Source organism: Micromesistius poutassou, assembly GCF_964030765.1.
Source record: "Micromesistius poutassou genome assembly, chromosome: 16".
NCBI lineage: Eukaryota > Metazoa > Chordata > Actinopteri > Gadiformes > Gadidae > Micromesistius > Micromesistius poutassou.
Window position 1 is genome coordinate 373,490 of NC_140286.1, and position 16,636 is coordinate 390,125.

At 40.8% G+C, this 16,636-nt stretch overlaps 2 protein-coding genes across 2 annotated transcripts; both read left to right on the forward strand.

Annotated features, from left to right (window-relative positions):
* Nucleotides 1-1,609: 1,609 nt before the first annotated feature.
* On the forward strand, nt 1,610-13,543 carry LOC311360818 (uncharacterized protein). Its single transcript, XM_084480913.1, has 25 exons — nt 1,610-1,686; nt 2,048-2,177; nt 2,796-2,951; nt 3,664-3,801; nt 4,203-4,354; nt 4,635-4,738; nt 4,853-5,048; nt 5,374-5,505; nt 5,617-5,760; nt 5,845-5,980; nt 6,644-6,794; nt 7,629-7,765; nt 8,036-8,147; nt 8,728-8,791; nt 9,108-9,311; nt 9,713-9,858; nt 10,138-10,256; nt 10,336-10,460; nt 10,557-10,654; nt 10,773-10,909; nt 11,059-11,183; nt 11,301-11,446; nt 11,611-11,713; nt 12,505-12,647; nt 12,850-13,543. The coding sequence occupies exons 1-25, from the start codon at nt 1,663-1,665 to the stop codon at nt 12,974-12,976; spliced, it is 3,249 nt and encodes a 1,082-aa protein (XP_084337039.1). The 5' UTR covers nt 1,610-1,662; the 3' UTR covers nt 12,977-13,543.
* Nucleotides 13,544-13,962: 419 nt separating this feature from the next.
* Nucleotides 13,963-16,012, forward strand: LOC311360626 (protein THEM6-like). Its single transcript, XM_084480726.1, has 3 exons — nt 13,963-14,080; nt 15,109-15,616; nt 15,734-16,012. The coding sequence occupies exons 2-3, from the start codon at nt 15,113-15,115 to the stop codon at nt 15,839-15,841; spliced, it is 612 nt and encodes a 203-aa protein (XP_084336852.1). The 5' UTR covers nt 13,963-14,080; nt 15,109-15,112; the 3' UTR covers nt 15,842-16,012.
* Nucleotides 16,013-16,636: the final 624 nt, after the last annotated feature.

Consider the following 16,636-nt stretch of genomic DNA (forward strand, 5'->3'; position numbering starts at 1 on the left):
GATATTGAGCAAGAATACAGGAGTCAGTGGCAGGTCAAAGACAGGGAACCAACATTCACAGGTGAGCAGCCAACCTCAATGTCCTGACTCACTGCTGCCATCTAGTGACTACAAGCCTCTGTTAGCGTTCTGTGGGTTCAGCTTCCAATCGAGCGTTCTCTGTGTGCTTGTTTGCTCGTTAATGTGTACCTACGTGTGCTTGTTGGTACGTGTTTTAAAGAGTTGAGAGAACAGAGGAGAGTGATCCAGATGGATTTAGATCTTCCAAGTCCCCTCCTTCCTCGCCCCCTCTCATCCTCCTCCTCCTCCTCCTCTTCCTCTGTGTCCTCCCCGGCGCCCACCAGCCAAAGGTTTAAAAACCCTTCCAGGTTGGTATTTCGAAAGCGTGAAAAAACCAATAGTAAAAAAAATACAAATAATTTCAAAGAAGGTTGTGATTTCCAAACCCCCCCGGGGGGTGTCTCTCTGCAGATCTACAGCTGGACCGGGGACCCCTCATCACCCCAGGAGGGCCGGCACCTCAGACCCGAGGAGACCCCTCCCGCCAGACCCGAGACTCCGCCCTCCGCTCTCCTCCCTGTCACTCCCTGTTACGCCGAGCCCGCCGCCCTGCGCTCCTCCCCCGACGAGGCCCCGCTCTGCGGGGTCGTCCGCGCTGCGACCCCCCCGGGGGGCGACCTCGTCGACCAGGACTGGAGATCTGCAGCCTGCCGGCCCGCTGCCTCGCCCCGGTGACGCAGCTCTCGGACCGGCAGCGAGCAGCAGCAGCAGCACCACCCACAGGGGCGCCAGAAGGCAGATCGGTCCCGGTGGTCTGAGTGTGGATCAGGGGAACAACGCCAAGGGCGGCGAGGAGGACAGTGACCCCGCGGTGTCGGGCGCCACTCGCGGTGACCGAAGGGAGAGGAACACGGATCTCAATGTATTGTCAATGGCTGACGGAGAGGCAGAAAATGGCACGAGGAGAGATATTACCAATGGTGGTCTGTGTAACACTATGGATCGCTGTTTAAGGTCTGTGACTGAGGATTCACGCACACCAAATGACGATGATGATGATGATAGAAGGAGTGGTTGGTTGAGTTCAGTGGCTTGTCCAATGAGAGCCGATCGGGGACAGACCAGCAGTGCTGTATTCCTCAGTGCTGCACCGTTCCAGCCACTACCTCCTACAGTACCGAAGCTGACCACTGGAGGGCGCCATTTAGTCAGACGCATTTTGGTGACGCAAGATCACAATTTGATACGAGGACAAAAAGGCGCTTTAAATACAGTGAATATATAGTTTGTATCAACTTTATGCGAGGCATTTTCTCATGGCACTGAAAAAATTGACTATAAATTTGTCTAATATTTATATTTATGTTAGTCATCTTCTTTTAATTACCAGCCAGGGTTCTGGAAGATAGTAGTTTGAATTGACCGGAAAATGTATGTATTTACAATGTTATGTAATCTACTGTTAAGTAGGTAACCTAACCTAACCTAACCTAGATGAGTGTTGTTACTATTTCTAAATATGCAACAACTATTAAAATAGATTGATTAGGCTTTAGTTGATGTTGATGACCACTTCCTGATGATGAGCTGGAGGAGGAGGCGAGGAGGAGGAGGCGAGGAGCAGCAGAGAGACAGAGAGCAGTCACTCTCACACGGAGCAGCATGGAGGAGACAAGGAGCCGCCAGGTAACTGTTGGGAAAGGTTTATGACATGTCTTAAGTTTTGCAATTCTTACGTGGAAGTATCTGTTTTTGTCAACTCATGTGAAATGTAGTGGTGCGGAAGGGTTGCGGATAACGGTCGGTATGGCTGTTTACTAAAGAATTGGGAATCAAAGAATCGAAACTGAAACTTTCGATGTTTTCGATTCCCAAGAAGTGAAACTTTCGATTCTAATGTTTACAGTTAACAGTTCCGTTTCTGTTCATGCTCTAATACTGAAATTCAGACATTAACAAACTGTCCTATATTGAATTAAGTTTAAATAATTAATAGCCTAACAGTTGAAAAATGTATGTGTGTGTGACACGTGTTAATTGGATTCAGATGGCGGCAATCTACAACCTGCTGGAGCGATACAGACTGGATAACTACTATAAAGGATTTCTTGATATAGGTGTCGCAGATGAGAGGGACTTTATTGACAGTGTGAGTGATGAGGATCTGGACAAAATGGGTAAGACAAGACGCCTAAATCCAAATGTTAAACACTGCGGTCAAGTCCTCACTCACGCGTATTCTATCCATTATGGCAAATGTATAGAAACGGCCAAGCGCGACCTGAGAGTTAGCAACTTTCAACTTATCAACAACAACCTCCCAAAATCAACCCATTTTACACCCATCATTTAAGAGCATTTAAAAGTTATAGTCCCATAATATGTTCATTATAAGAACTATGTCTGAAACTTGCTGTAAAAACACATTACTTCATAAGTTGTGACAATGGCAGATATATTTTTGAGATCAGGACAACTATAAACTCAGGCATTTTATTCAAACATTCCAAAGTTAATGTTCATCAGCAATGTGTTTCAACACATTGAAACACATTGCTGATGCAATGTGTTTCAACACATTGCTGTTTCACTCATTTGAATGTAATAATAGACTTTAACTTTGAAATGCTCTAAAATTATACAGTTTAAAATACCTGATTGTTGGTATATTACAGTTTTGCTGATCTCAAATATATCAGTCATCGTCGGAACCGTACACACACACACACACACACACACACACACACACACACAGTTTTAATTGTTAACTTATTGAATATGTTTAATGCATTAAGGCCTGAGTCAAGTGGAGAAGAATCGCTTTGAAAAAGTGAAGGGTCATGTGAGAAGGCTCAGAGCCCAGCCCGACCCAGCAGCCGTCCAGAAGACAGTGGAGGAATTCTGCCTTGAATACACGTTCCCTCAGTGTCCCGAGCCAAGAAGTATCCGAGGTAAGAGACAGGTCTGCAGATTGGCCATGTTTGTTTCCATGCACAAGCACTTATGATTTCCGGAAACATATATATACTATATAACATATATAACATATATACTATATAAACATATATAACATATATATATATATATCAGATCAATTTCACCTGCTCACTTACACAATCTCACCTGCACAATTACTATATATATATATATATATATATAGTAATTGTGAGATTGTGTGAGTGTCTGGATTGTTAAAGAAAAGGTTGTGATCCCATGTACGGGAGATGCTGATATTTGTACTTTCTGCCTCCTGTGATGTGGCGTTGGCCTATTACCCAGTAAACAAACATGTTGCGCACAGGCTATCACTTAAAATCCTATACACAGTAGAGCAGTAGCCTTCTAAGTATTTAACCAAGTTGGCGATAGTCTATGGCGATATTTTTAATGGTGACAACTCCAGCCCACGCAACTGTTAATCAACGTCATATCATTTTCCCTCATTGTTTATGGTGATTTATACATGTAGTTACGTTATATTGTAAGAATCTGAGATAAGAGACAATTTCACAGACCAATATATTCAGTGGCTACACTGCAGTTGCCCCCTGTTGAATAGTAAACAATGTTTTCAATCCTTATTATAATAGCATATATATAATAGCAATGCATACATACACATACAGACGTTAATAAAAAAAAAGGCTTTTCCCCCCCTTGTAGACATGGATCCTGCACAGAACACGGTTGATGATTTAATGCTGAGGATTTGTCATCTTGAAAACGTTTGCAACAGTAAAGGTGTCTGTCTGTACACGGTGGACGGTATGCCCCTGACGGATGACCCCTTCTTCAACACGTGTAAGCACAGCCTCACCTCACTTTGATGAGAGTACATAACTACAGTGAAACCAGCTATCAAAGCTACAGCACCCATACCATGGGATAGAGTGTTAGGCTTGGTAATAACCAAGTCCCCACCTTGAAGTAAAAAGACAAGACAAAGTTTTTTGCAGGGTCGTTATGTACATGAAGTTGACTAGTTTGTTCAGTACATTTAGAACTGGAATTCTGGAAAAACTACCTTAGGTTAGTGAAATCATGCCTACAATGAGCATGTTAGAAAAGGTGTCACATATCAATTTTTAACACAGTATTTAAGAAATATTAAAGCAAGTGTAGAAAAAAATACAACTCATCGGTAATCTACTTATATGAGCCGAGGTATGGTGCATTTATTCATTTTCTTTCACTTTCCCCAGGGTCTTTGACAGACAGACACATAAAGAACAAAGACAAACTCTACGCTATATTTACACCAAGGCAGAACCTAATCAACAGCATTGTGATGAGAAACCCGACAGTTGAAGAAACCCCAGGAGAGGATACTGTTCGCTGTCACATAATGCTTAAGGTGAGTGTTAAGTATGCATGTTTTTGTGTTTACATAAGGTTTCATTTGCTGAGTTCTAAGAAGAAATATAACCAATCGCTACAAATAATAACATTGATTTAGAAATTAACCTATGTATTTCTTTATCATGGAAATATATAATTTTGATAAAAAACAGTTGCTCCATGATACACAATTGTTTTTTTGTGTTACAAGTTACAAAAGAAATGTAAAGCAACATTTTAAAACGTTGAGATGACATTTTAAGGAACGTCTGCTGCTCTGTCTCTTTTTTCCCCAGGGAAACTTTGAAATCTCAGTAAACCTGACCTCTGACACCATTACCGATTTGAGAGACAAACTGGCAAATGAAAGTGGAATACCAGCACATGCGCTACATTACCAGTAACTTGAACACTTCTCTTGTTTTTCTGTGGTTGACAAGTTTAACATGTTTTCTTTGTAGTGTTTCCATACATGTAAATTAATTTCTAATGAGACTTAACTTTGTTTTGGCAGAGGGAACCATGGTGGTTGTGACATATTGCAAGATTGTGGTATTGCTGAAGACAAAAGTTCAACACTGAACTTTTCCTTGTCTACATTTCCTGAAAAAACGCCAGACAATGATGTGATGTTCAGAAATGATGTTGAACCCTCAGTGCAACAAACCACTAAAGGACAGAGTGTGTTCATGTCCACACTTTATTCTGTGGTAATTTATCATAATTTCTTTATGTCCTGTTTGACATTGTAAATATAATATCTACCACTTGTGTAAATTTATCCTTGGCACTGTTTGTTGATTAGGTCGATTGAATAATCAATATTAATTGACTGTTGATTATTTTAGTCAACTGTCTATATTCTAACCAATCAAAACAAAACCCCTTATTTCGTCTCTAATGTTGCCAATCTTGAAAGCTGAACATGGCTTCCATTCCCTTTTGTATATATATATATATATATACAGAACACATGTTAGTGGACATTGAACAGATGAGTAGAAATTGAACAAAATGTTTTTGACCCCCTTTTAGAAATCCGAAATGTGTGGGAGCGATTTCTCACCCTTGATTGTTTACATACGCAAGCTTACCGGCTGTAGCCCTCTGGCACAGAGTTTGTGCCAGCTGATCTGCAGGAATCAGATTGTGACCAAAACTCAGAAGGTTAGTGCCACGGTAGTGTTGGCATTTAGCTATCACTTAGCTCTTATACAACTATGCTCCTCTGGTGCATAATATGCTACTTATGATTTTATTCTCCTCCAAACTCTGAAGATTGCAATCGTTGAGGGATTGTACGTGCTGTTCAGGGAACTCTTGCCAAGGCCTGGACAGCGCACTGAAGAAAAACCAATAGAGGACCTGGATGTCTTTGAGTATGCGGCACACTGCTGGGCGTATCTCATATCGACAGCGGGGGTACGTTGGTATTTTTTCCTCTCTTGACCTGTTTTGTTCAGCTATGGTTCATGGTGCATTAACAGTTTTCCTCCCATTAACCAGGATCAGTCACTAGATCATGAGAACTACGCAACAGTTGACCTGACATCTGAGCAGGGCCATCGTTTCTGTGAACCGGTCTATGTCCCTGGAACCCCAGTTGTCTATGAGAGGGCATATGTTCTTCAAAAGATCAGAGGTAAATGATACAGTAAATACAATGGTATGATACAATGGTCAACTCAATTTGGTTTCACGCATGTAAAATAAAATGAGATTCCTGGAGGCATTTCTTTAAAAAAATTATAGAAATTTATAGAATTATTTTCATGTTGATGAATGAAATTCAATTGATCAAATCAACAAAAAAAATGTAAAGTGCCAGTGAACCCAAAACCATATATACCCATTCTGTGAATGGATGGTGAAGCTCCATCTGAGCAGCGGTCTATTTAATGTTCTTGTCCGAGTCAGGGTTAGGCTTCCTGAACACCCATAGTGTAATGCCACAGTGTATGGCGCATTTTATATACAACATCGCTCAATATAACGCTCACACACAACAACGGTAATAGAAAAAATATCACAAAGTTGGCATGGGGATAACATGCCCCTCTCTTTCCTAGAACTCTCAAACCCATTCTTTTTCATTTCAGTGTTTTAATTCCAGCTGAAACAGTGGTTTCACTGGCTCTAATAAAAAAAATCAATGTTAATTGTTGGTTTTCGACAGATTTTATGAGATTATCTGTGGTATCATACATAACTAAAACTAAGTATAATTTCAGATTGAAATTTTAAAAACTTTGACCATATATTGTTGCCTCATTCATATCGGTTTGATTTGTTTTTCCTTTTTCAGATGGAGAGAAAATTCCAAACTGCTGTGAAGTGGACTTGCTGGAAAGCTCACTGAGGAGAGCCAAGGACATAGAGAAGATACTGCTCAGCCTGCCTCCTTCTGTCAGAAGATACAACCTTTGGATATCTCATGCCAACATGCTTGAAGTGAAGTATGTAGTCATTTGACACATAACATGTTGAATATGAAACTAACTGGCTTATTTTGCTTGGTGTAGCACAAAATATATAATCATAGCAACAGTCTTGTAGAGCCAGCCGTCTAGACGCAGTCTGACAAGACTTTTTTTTAAATAACTGTCAAGAACGGCCAACTTGTAAGGGAAGGACTTTATTTACATGCATGCGTAACCAATCCCCGGACCCTTGGCAAAACAAACCTGATTCAAAATGGGATTTACATTGATTGCTCAGCGGTCTACAAAAAATGTGTACCAGTGGACTGATAAACCCATGGATGTATAATTAAGAATAAACCTTATTCGCCCATGTTGCTCCGGAGCTACATCTATATTTCTGTGAGTGACGAGGCTAACAGCCAATGGCAATGGTTTCTTGAGTTTCTGGAGGCCCTGCCCAGTTTAACCTGCTCCTTTTACCAGATGTTCAGGGTCGACTCTCGTGGAAGAGGCTGAGACTCTGCCCTGACTCACCAGCACTTGATTCTTTGTGTTTCTTTATCCTAAAGTCTCTGATGTGTGTCGTGTTGTTCACTTGAAAGTCTGCTACATCGTCTGACCTGTACATGCAAACCTGGTTTTGCTGTAAATGGATATGGTTCACATGAAGCAAAAGTAGATGATCGAAAACGTTTAAATACAAAAAAAACACACATTTTAATTATGTTGAATAATTTATCCAGGAATAAGGAAAGTATTAAATAATCCTAGATTTATAAAGAAGAATATGGCACAGTACATTTTTCAGAAGAATTGAAGAAAGTGGTCAAGTACAATGTCCAGCTTGTCCTCCCTTGTGGCTTAAAGCTTTCAGCTGACTATGAAGGAGACTTTTGGCGACATGACAGAGAAACTGACAGAGTTCCCCTTCCTACAAGTGACACCACCGCTGCTACTCAAGGGCACAGGACATGATGGGGTGCTGCTTGTTCAACTGAGTGAAGGTACTGCATTAAATACAATTGGAAGATAATTATGTTGTTACTAGCAGTCAGTCAGGACTTTCATCAGGATGCACTCAGGAAAATCTTAAACTTGAAGTCTGACTCAAAATGCATGCTACTATCAGTTACTATGTACAGTATGTATGTATGTATGTATAAACAAAGCATTAGATGGTTTTAAATGAGACACACAGGGTGCCATTATACCACAGACTGTATACAATTATACTGCATCATTTGTTCATTAACAAGTACTTCTTCATGTGGCAGATAATGTCGGAGTCTCTTTAGGCAAGAATAAAGGTCAACCACATCTGATTATAGCGTGGGATTTTCTCACTGGCATAAAAGAAAGTCTGGATCTGGATGAACTGGCAGCCAAGTAAGTAAACATTAAAAACATTTATATATATTATTTAGATTATATATATTTATATATATATATATATTTGCACACAATATGACGTCCTATAGTATGTGCAACGTACTATGCAAACAAATTGACATTTAATTTTATGCTAAATGTATTTATGAAATTTAACAAATTTCTGTTACACATTGTCCTAAAGGCAGTGTTTTTTTTGCTGTTAAAGATGCGGTAGGTAAGATTTAAGAGCTTTAATTTGAGTGTAGTTTATATGCCATAGCCATTTGTTGTAAATTATTAAGCGAAAGTTACTGCACCTGCCTTACGATTTTAGATTTTCTGACCTATCAGGGCCTATTCCCAATTGGTTCGGGTAGTCCAACTTCCACGTTGGTGGACAAATGAGGAGGGAGGGAGCAGAGAAGCAGGGGGCATTTTCTGAGTGGATTTTATTTTTTCCACTTTGTGTCCACACTTTCTTTTTGTGAAGACACGTATATAATGAATGAACATAATGACAAAAGAGAAACCTAGATGGATGGATGGGGAAATGATAAATAATACTTCCCCTGCTTTGCATTTGTCTTTCGTACAGAACTGGTAATCGTTCAGATGACCACATATTTATCACTTGCAGGACTCCAAAGGAAGCCATACTGGTAAGGTCTACTTTCTAATCCTGCAGTGTAGTGTTTGTCTCGATAAACACAGCTTGTTAGCAGCAGAAAGCCGCAGCCGCTTTATTCATGCCTCATCTAACGTTTAAGTTCACCAACCATAACAGGAGTCGTCATCCAACCAGGGCCCTTCTTAAAGGGGCCACGTTTAATACTGGCACTAACGGGAACTAGGGAATTATGTAGTTCTGTCTGTGTGTGTACATCAGATCAAGTCGTCTGATGAAATTAATAAATAGTAAAAGTACAACAATGACTACCAATGATACACTGGCACAATATTTGTTGGCATTTGTAGGTGCTAATGGATACCAGTTCCTCCATGGAGGAGGAATGCTATGGTGAATTGAAAATGAAGAGGATGGACGCTGTGAAGGAGCTATTTGACTGTTTTGCAACAAGGACCATGGCCTATGATTTCCATCACGTGATTGGCCTTGTGAGCTTCAGCTCAAAAGTGACAGTCATACATACTTTTACTGAAACTCTGGAAAAATTCAAGGTAGTTTTTAACATTATTTCAAACCATTTCCAACCACCCTGTAAGGGCCAACAGACATGTTTTTATTTAACATTTTATTCAATTTTTACTCAATTGATCTTCAATTTTTTTTCCCTAACTTAAAGGTGCTGTAAGTTTGATTTAAGAGCTATTATTTGAGATTTGAGATTTTTCATTTGAGATTCCTGCCGGCTAATTTGCCAAATCACTGCATCTTTTCCATGATTGGTTGGCCTGTCAATCACATGTATGTGAAATGTTAAAACTCCTCATTGGTGAAATAATTTTTAGAGTTCAATAATTGTTATGGAAAAATACGTGGTTTTCAAATAAGGCCCTTCTGGGACAGCGTAACTTGATGAAAGGCAGTGTACACTATACCTGACTGTAACTACGTACAGGCACATCTGCGGGAGCTTCAACCAGGTGGATCCACTGTCCTGTACGATGCCCTTCAACGTGGAGTCAAAGAACTGAACAAAGTGAAGAAGAGGTTCCCTCAGTGTAGGCTCCGCATCATATGTCTCACGGATGGAAACGATTTGGGGTAAATTCCTATTTGTGTGCAAAGTTCCTCATGTAGTCCATAAGCTGTGAAGTGACCATGCTTTCTCACAACCTTCATGCGAGGTTAAGCACACATCACACCTGTTTGTTTAATTTATTAAATTCTTACATGCACAAGGAGCATTTCTATACCATATTAATCTATACTTTGTTGATATAGTGTTCAAATAGATGTTTTGGTATATTTACTGCAGATAGAATTTAATGTTAAAAACCATTGTCTTGGGTTGTAATGCTTTGTGTCTCATTGCTCCCACAGGTCGATGGCAAAAACTGAAACCGTTGCAATAAATCTGATCGAATCGGACATCGTTGTGGATTCCATCCTGCTCGGAGATGTAGACAACCACACACTTCACGGAATCAGCAATGCCACAGGTAGAGCTTCTCATTTCATTAACCTCAGTCCATACATAGCATATATTCAATGTGTTAATACTTTAATGTCTGTGATTAGGAGGTTGTTGTTTCAAGCCCGAAACGAGCAGAGATGGCCTGAGACTTTTTGAGGTTGAAACGATTCTCTCTCTGGAAATGCGAAAACCCAAGGAGAAACTAGATCCATCCGCCATCACAAGCGAGGTGAGTTGCAGTACTTGCGGTACCCTAACACTCATATTTGTTCTAATTAGTTAATAGTTGTCTTTAAATTTTTTCTGTAAATGTTCTGTCCACCAGAGTGTTTTAAGTAGCATCTTTGCCCAGCGTGGCTACGATGACCTCCCAGAGACTACTCTGCCGAGCAAGTTCGGCGACAAAGTGACCGTGACAGCGAAGTATGTCCCAACCAGCCGACCACTTTGCTTTTCCCCCCGTGCCTTGTTTCCCCCGTCGTTCTTAGTCCCCCCGCCAGGCTTCCCCTACGGAACTAAACACACACGTCTTTCACCACAGTGCATTAAAGAAGAAGATCCAGGAATCTAAGAAAAAGCCCTTGATGGAGAAGGACAAACGTATACTCGAGGAGTTGAGATGCTTGCACTGTGAGCCTCATCCATACTTCAACATCTTCCCCTCTGAGTCCGACTTCAGTAAGTGGCAATCATGCATACATACCTACTGTCTGTGTACTCTGTCTCTCTACTCTGCCTTCTAAGTAATGTATAACAGTCATGATTTCCGATTCTGAACTGATATGTCTGATTCCTTACTGTTCTGTGTGATTTCTAACTGTCCACAGCCTTTTGGAAGATTCTGATGCAGGGTCCTCCTGACACGCCTTATGAGAAGGGGGTCTTTGAGCTGTACTGTCAGTTTGACAAGGATTACCCAGTGAAACCTCCTACAATCCGCTTCTTCACACACGTATCCTTGTTTGATTACAATGCACCATCCATATATTTGTATAATTGTTGCGAAAGAGCCAGTAAACAAAGAAAATACCAAACTCTTTTGAGTGACATTATCTTAACATGAGCAAAGGTGTACCACTGCAACATCAACAATTCCGGACGGATATGTCACCACATATTTGACCGCAGCTACAATGCCCACGTCACCATGAGGGAGATCCTGGACGCCATCTATGGACTGCTCATCGCCCCCGAGGCTGAAGACCCACTAGACAGGTGGGATCTTCTAGCGTTGTTTAAAACTAAACTTAGCTGATGTTTAGTACTTTTTTTTAATTTATTCTTTTTAACCTATATTAGATATACTTAATTTACTTGAGTGTGCTTTCATGTTGCTTTTTTTGTGATAAAAATGTTATACAAATGTTCTCCTTTGTAAGCATTTTGGCTGAGGAATTCCTATCCAGCAAGGACAAGTATGAACAAGAAGCCAAGGACCACACCGCAAAAACCGCAGCCAAGTCCTTCAATGACATGGAGCGGGTGAGAGGTTCCCCACTTATATTGAGGATTCTTCAAGGATACATTAAAAGATTGTGTCCGACATCTTGCACCACGATGAAAAACAAATAGACAAAGTGGACATTTGTTTATCTGTTTTTGTGAGTTCTATAATGTCTGGATTAATTTTCTAATTATATCTGTACACTTGGATTAGGTATTACTGAACCAGCCTCACAAGTAAATGCCACATTTTTTGAGCCACAGGCCTTACACCTTATGAATGGATAAAACATTTAGCATTGAGGGGGGTGAATCCAGGACGCTGGTTTCATTGTTAAGCCTTCAGGAGGTGTCGTGGGCCTAACTTAACGAAACATCTGTGAAAGAGGGTGCCCACTTGATAACCCCAATGATATTCTGCTTACTGCATACTGCTGTATTTACTGCTATTAGTTGGGCTAGTTGCTGTGTGTTTTTCACCTTTGGTTGGTAGCTTAGTAGCCAGTGTGCTTATAAGGTTGGTTTGACCAGGGGGGCATTGTCACTACCTGGAGCTTGCACTTAAACGGAGCCTGGGTCTGTTGAAGGTGGCATTGCTGTTTTTAGGCTGTGATAGCCATAGGATAGGATAGGTACATTGTATTTTATTTATTTATTTATTTTTCTTTACTTTTCACCTTTGGTTGGTAGTTTGGTAGCCAGCGTGCTTGTAAGGTTGGTTTGGACAGGGGCCTCTGAATGTGTTTTCCTTGGATTTTGGCACAAGGGATTATAACATCTGATCCTGTGTATTAATGAAATTAAACTGCTTTATTAATTCTCCCTGAAAGGAATTGGTCGGTCGAAGTTCTGTTCCGAAGAGCACACCGCAACATCTGAAGTGTCCACTCACTAAGAGGATATTTGTTGAGCCTGTTAAAACAAAGTATGGGACGGTATACGAGCGTAAGGCCATCGAGGAACACCTTAAAACGTACGTTCTACATTTTCCTTAAGCCTCTCATGAGTATTTTAATGTGAGGCCGCAATGATATTCTTTTACTGATGCTTTTCCCTGGATGAATTTGATTGGTCGGTTCAGTAAGCCTTCATTTTCACCACCAGTCTGAAGCCTTTCTTTCATGTTTGATTATTTCCTGTGTTCTGTCAAATAAAGAAAATGTTGTCTCTTTTAGAAAACCATTTGATCCACAAATGGGGAAAAAACTTCCACTCCAGACCAGTGACCTTCAACAAGATCGGGATATGAAGAAAATGGTGAGGGAGCACAAGGTTCGTCAAATTCAACCACCAGGGCCTTGAAACTTTAGGCTAAATGTGCCTAGTTTATCACTAGTTCAGAAGAAATCGTTAATGTAGTCTTTTTTTTCTGTTGACAAGCATTACCAAAACAGCATCTCTACTAATCATTGTAACAGCTTCATCACATTATTGTTGCTTATAAAAAATATCTGTTTCTATTTTTTTTGGTGATCTTTCAAATATACCTATTGTAGTCTGATGAGAAACAAGTTGTTGTAGTTGTGCTTTTTAACTCAGACATTAATGCGGAACTACGACTGGTCATCAGTATGAATGTTCATTTGTAAGACATGCAGTTGTTTATTGTTATTGCTCATGCAAAAATGCAAAGTGTCTCTTCATTCCATGTGAAAACTTTAACCATGTGAGGCCTCTCTAACCCTTCTGTCATGTTTGATTCCTGTGTACTCTTAAATAATCTTGTTTTGGGAATTATCTAGCCTTTTTGCACTTTATCCTTGTTCTTTGTTATATTGTTATGCTCATCAGTGGTGAGTAGGATGCACCCATACCAGCATGTTATTACCAACATATATTGTTCAGCAGTCAAATAAATTGTTATGTGATTTGAAATGCGTGCCTCATTCAATCCTCTGTTTTGTTTATTTTGGAAGCTTCTCATCAGAATATTGGATACTGTATAATGCCTTCATAATTAATATAGTACCTTGATGTTTGTAGGCCTACATATAAACACAAGTCTGCATACAAATGTTGATTTGTGTAGGCTATGTAACAAAAGTTAAGTAACGTTTGCAGCCTGTAAAACGCATACATTTATGAAGACAAACGACAACGATGTCGTTCTGCTTCATGTTAAACTACAAAAATAAACAAAATAGTTTACAAAAATCCTATCAAAAATAATAATGTTCCTCACCGCTACATATCAACCCCCACGGGTATAATTTTGTACAAACCATGGTTATGCCATTATTTCGCTTACGCATGACGCTGAAATCGTCAGCCAATTAAAAGCGTGCATTGGGGTTCCTACGCACCAGAGTTCTTCCGTGCAAATCCCGTATGGACTATGGACACTGCGGTAACTTGGTAATGTGTGAACAGATAGAAATACACGGGAGTTAAGACTTAAAATACGACGTAAGTAGTACGACACTACTATCGGACATTATTTGTTGCCATGTTGGTTAAATGTCTTTGTAAACTGTTCCATTCCGTTCTCATGTGAACTGGTTAAACAACCATGCAGGACCTATCGGTTACAGAATATCTAACTATTAATATGTGTGTATGCAAGTAATGTTCTTTCTCCTTCATTTTTAAACCCCTCATATAATCCATGAGTAATGTCGTGCAAATATGTCGGACCTTTCCCTTTTAGTTTAGTATCGTAAGACCTAAACCAATATGCAGTCCCAGTAAACCATTAGTTCCACGGGTTCATTATTTCGTATCAGAGCCTATGAAAATCAATATGAATAATTTCGTTTCACAGCAAAAGTGTAAGATGTTTGCTGTGTTCTGTAGCGTAGTTTTCTATCGATGATGCAGACTTGTTCGATGCCAGTACCTACCTGATTTACCAGCCAAACCTGTTGCATAGCCAGAGAGTGGCAACAGCTCTCCAACATAACTAAGTCGAGACTGTGAGCCACGGTACTATAACCGACCGGGTGGAGACTTCGAAGACAGCCCACACTCCAAGATTATAGGTACAATGTTAACAATATTTTCTTTATTAATTAAAGAGCAGCGAACGAGAGTCAATTGTGGGACAACAACAATGTTCATACTTCGTACCCTAGCCTAGGCTCCTCGGGTCTTCTGCAATGGAGGGACACCAGAAAACACAATTTGGGATAGTTTTGGTGGAACAATTACAAGGATGTAGCAGTTTTTTTTAATCTATATTCTCTGACAATTACGATTTAAATATAGCAGATGGGTATGGTGCTGTTTTCAGCCATTCAGCCCAGTAGTGGCTAGTGAGTTAGTGGGTAGCTTGTAGTAGGTGTCTTGTTGAACTGATTCTCCCAGCTTCAACCCCCTTCTTGGCCACTAGTCCACTAAACCGACACCTTCTTGGGTCCTTCCTGTTTCACTCCTACCCGACCCATCCAATATGTACCATCCGGTCTCACACCCTCGTGCCTCCCGCCTCCCCCCAGAACGATGTGGTGGCTGCCGTGGGCCGCGGTGGCCTTGCTCGCCCTCTTCTCCTGCCTGGACGTGTGGTACTTCCTGCGAGCCGCCGCCGTCCTCACCCGGGCCTGGTTCCAGACCCCCGTGTGGGACGTCACCGCCGAGCAGGTGATGTCGGGGCGCGTCCTGCCCCGGGACGTCGACATGGGCCACATGAACAACGCCCGCTACCTGCGCGAGTGTGACTTTGCCCGCTTCTCGCTCTACATGCGCAACGGCGTGTTCAAGGCCCTCCGGGCCCTGGGCGCCAGCATGGTGGTGGGGGCCACCACCGTCCGCTACCGGAGGGCCCTCTGCGTCGGGGAGGGCTTTGAGCTGCGGAGCCGCATCGTCACGTGGGACAAAAAGTCGTTTTTCCTGGAGCAGAGGTTCGTGTCCACCAAGGACGGGCTGGTGTGCGCTGTGATGTACTGCAGGCAGAACGTCGTCCGTGGCAGTCCCGACAAGATCATGCAGCATCTGTGCAAGAGGAAGGTATGTCAACGTGTCACCGTTTTTGTTGTTATGGCGACTGATATCTCTCTTTTTTGATTCTTTTTTTTGTTTCCGACATGGCCAGTTGTAACCCCTGATGGCGTTTTTTCATTGCAGGTCGAGTGCCCCGAGTTTCCGGATGACCTTCAGCATTGGGTGAACTTCATCTCAGCCAGCAGCCAGGCCCTCAGAGCAGAGGGCGGACTGGAGGAGAAGAACAAGTGAAGCAGGCCATGGACACTTTTTGAAGAAGAAGAAGACTAATGACTTTTTATTACAGTTGTTATTTTGTGAGCCAACGTCCTTTGTATGAAAAGGAGACGTAGCCGTGGGGCTTCTGTGTAACACTACAATGTGAACCCACTTGTGCCTTATCTTTTGATTAAAAGCTTTTTCTTGGAATCAACAGACTTCTTTTACTGTCCGCATTCATAAGATCAAACATCCATTAAATTATATTTGTTGACGACAAGGCTACAAAATTGATAAGAATTATGATTTAATGAATGACTTCTGGTAGAGGCGGAGCTTGAGTGGTGGTGGGTAATGAGCTGAGGGATTCAGACGGGTAGGAAGAAAAGTGCTTTTAAACCTTGTGGATGAACGCGGATAGGATGGGCTCGATGAGGTGATGGAGACGAAAACAGGGTCTAGGTGAGAATCAATGCGAATAGGTTTCATCCCTCAGCAGAACTAATGCTTTGCTTCCTCTTTAAAACAGTTATTTATTATTTTATATATGATATCAGAATATTTATGTAAAATGGTACCAACACTATAGATATAGGCCTACTCAACGGTGGTAGGTGTATCCTATGTTTTGGTGATATTAATAATTCAGTTATATATATATATATATATATATATATATATATATATATATATATATATATATATATATATATATATATATATATATATATATATATATATATATTTGCTGTTAAATGAAATAGGTCAATGCAGTTGTCCTAGTAAATTATTCACAAGAATAACGATATAATATATCAAAAATAAATG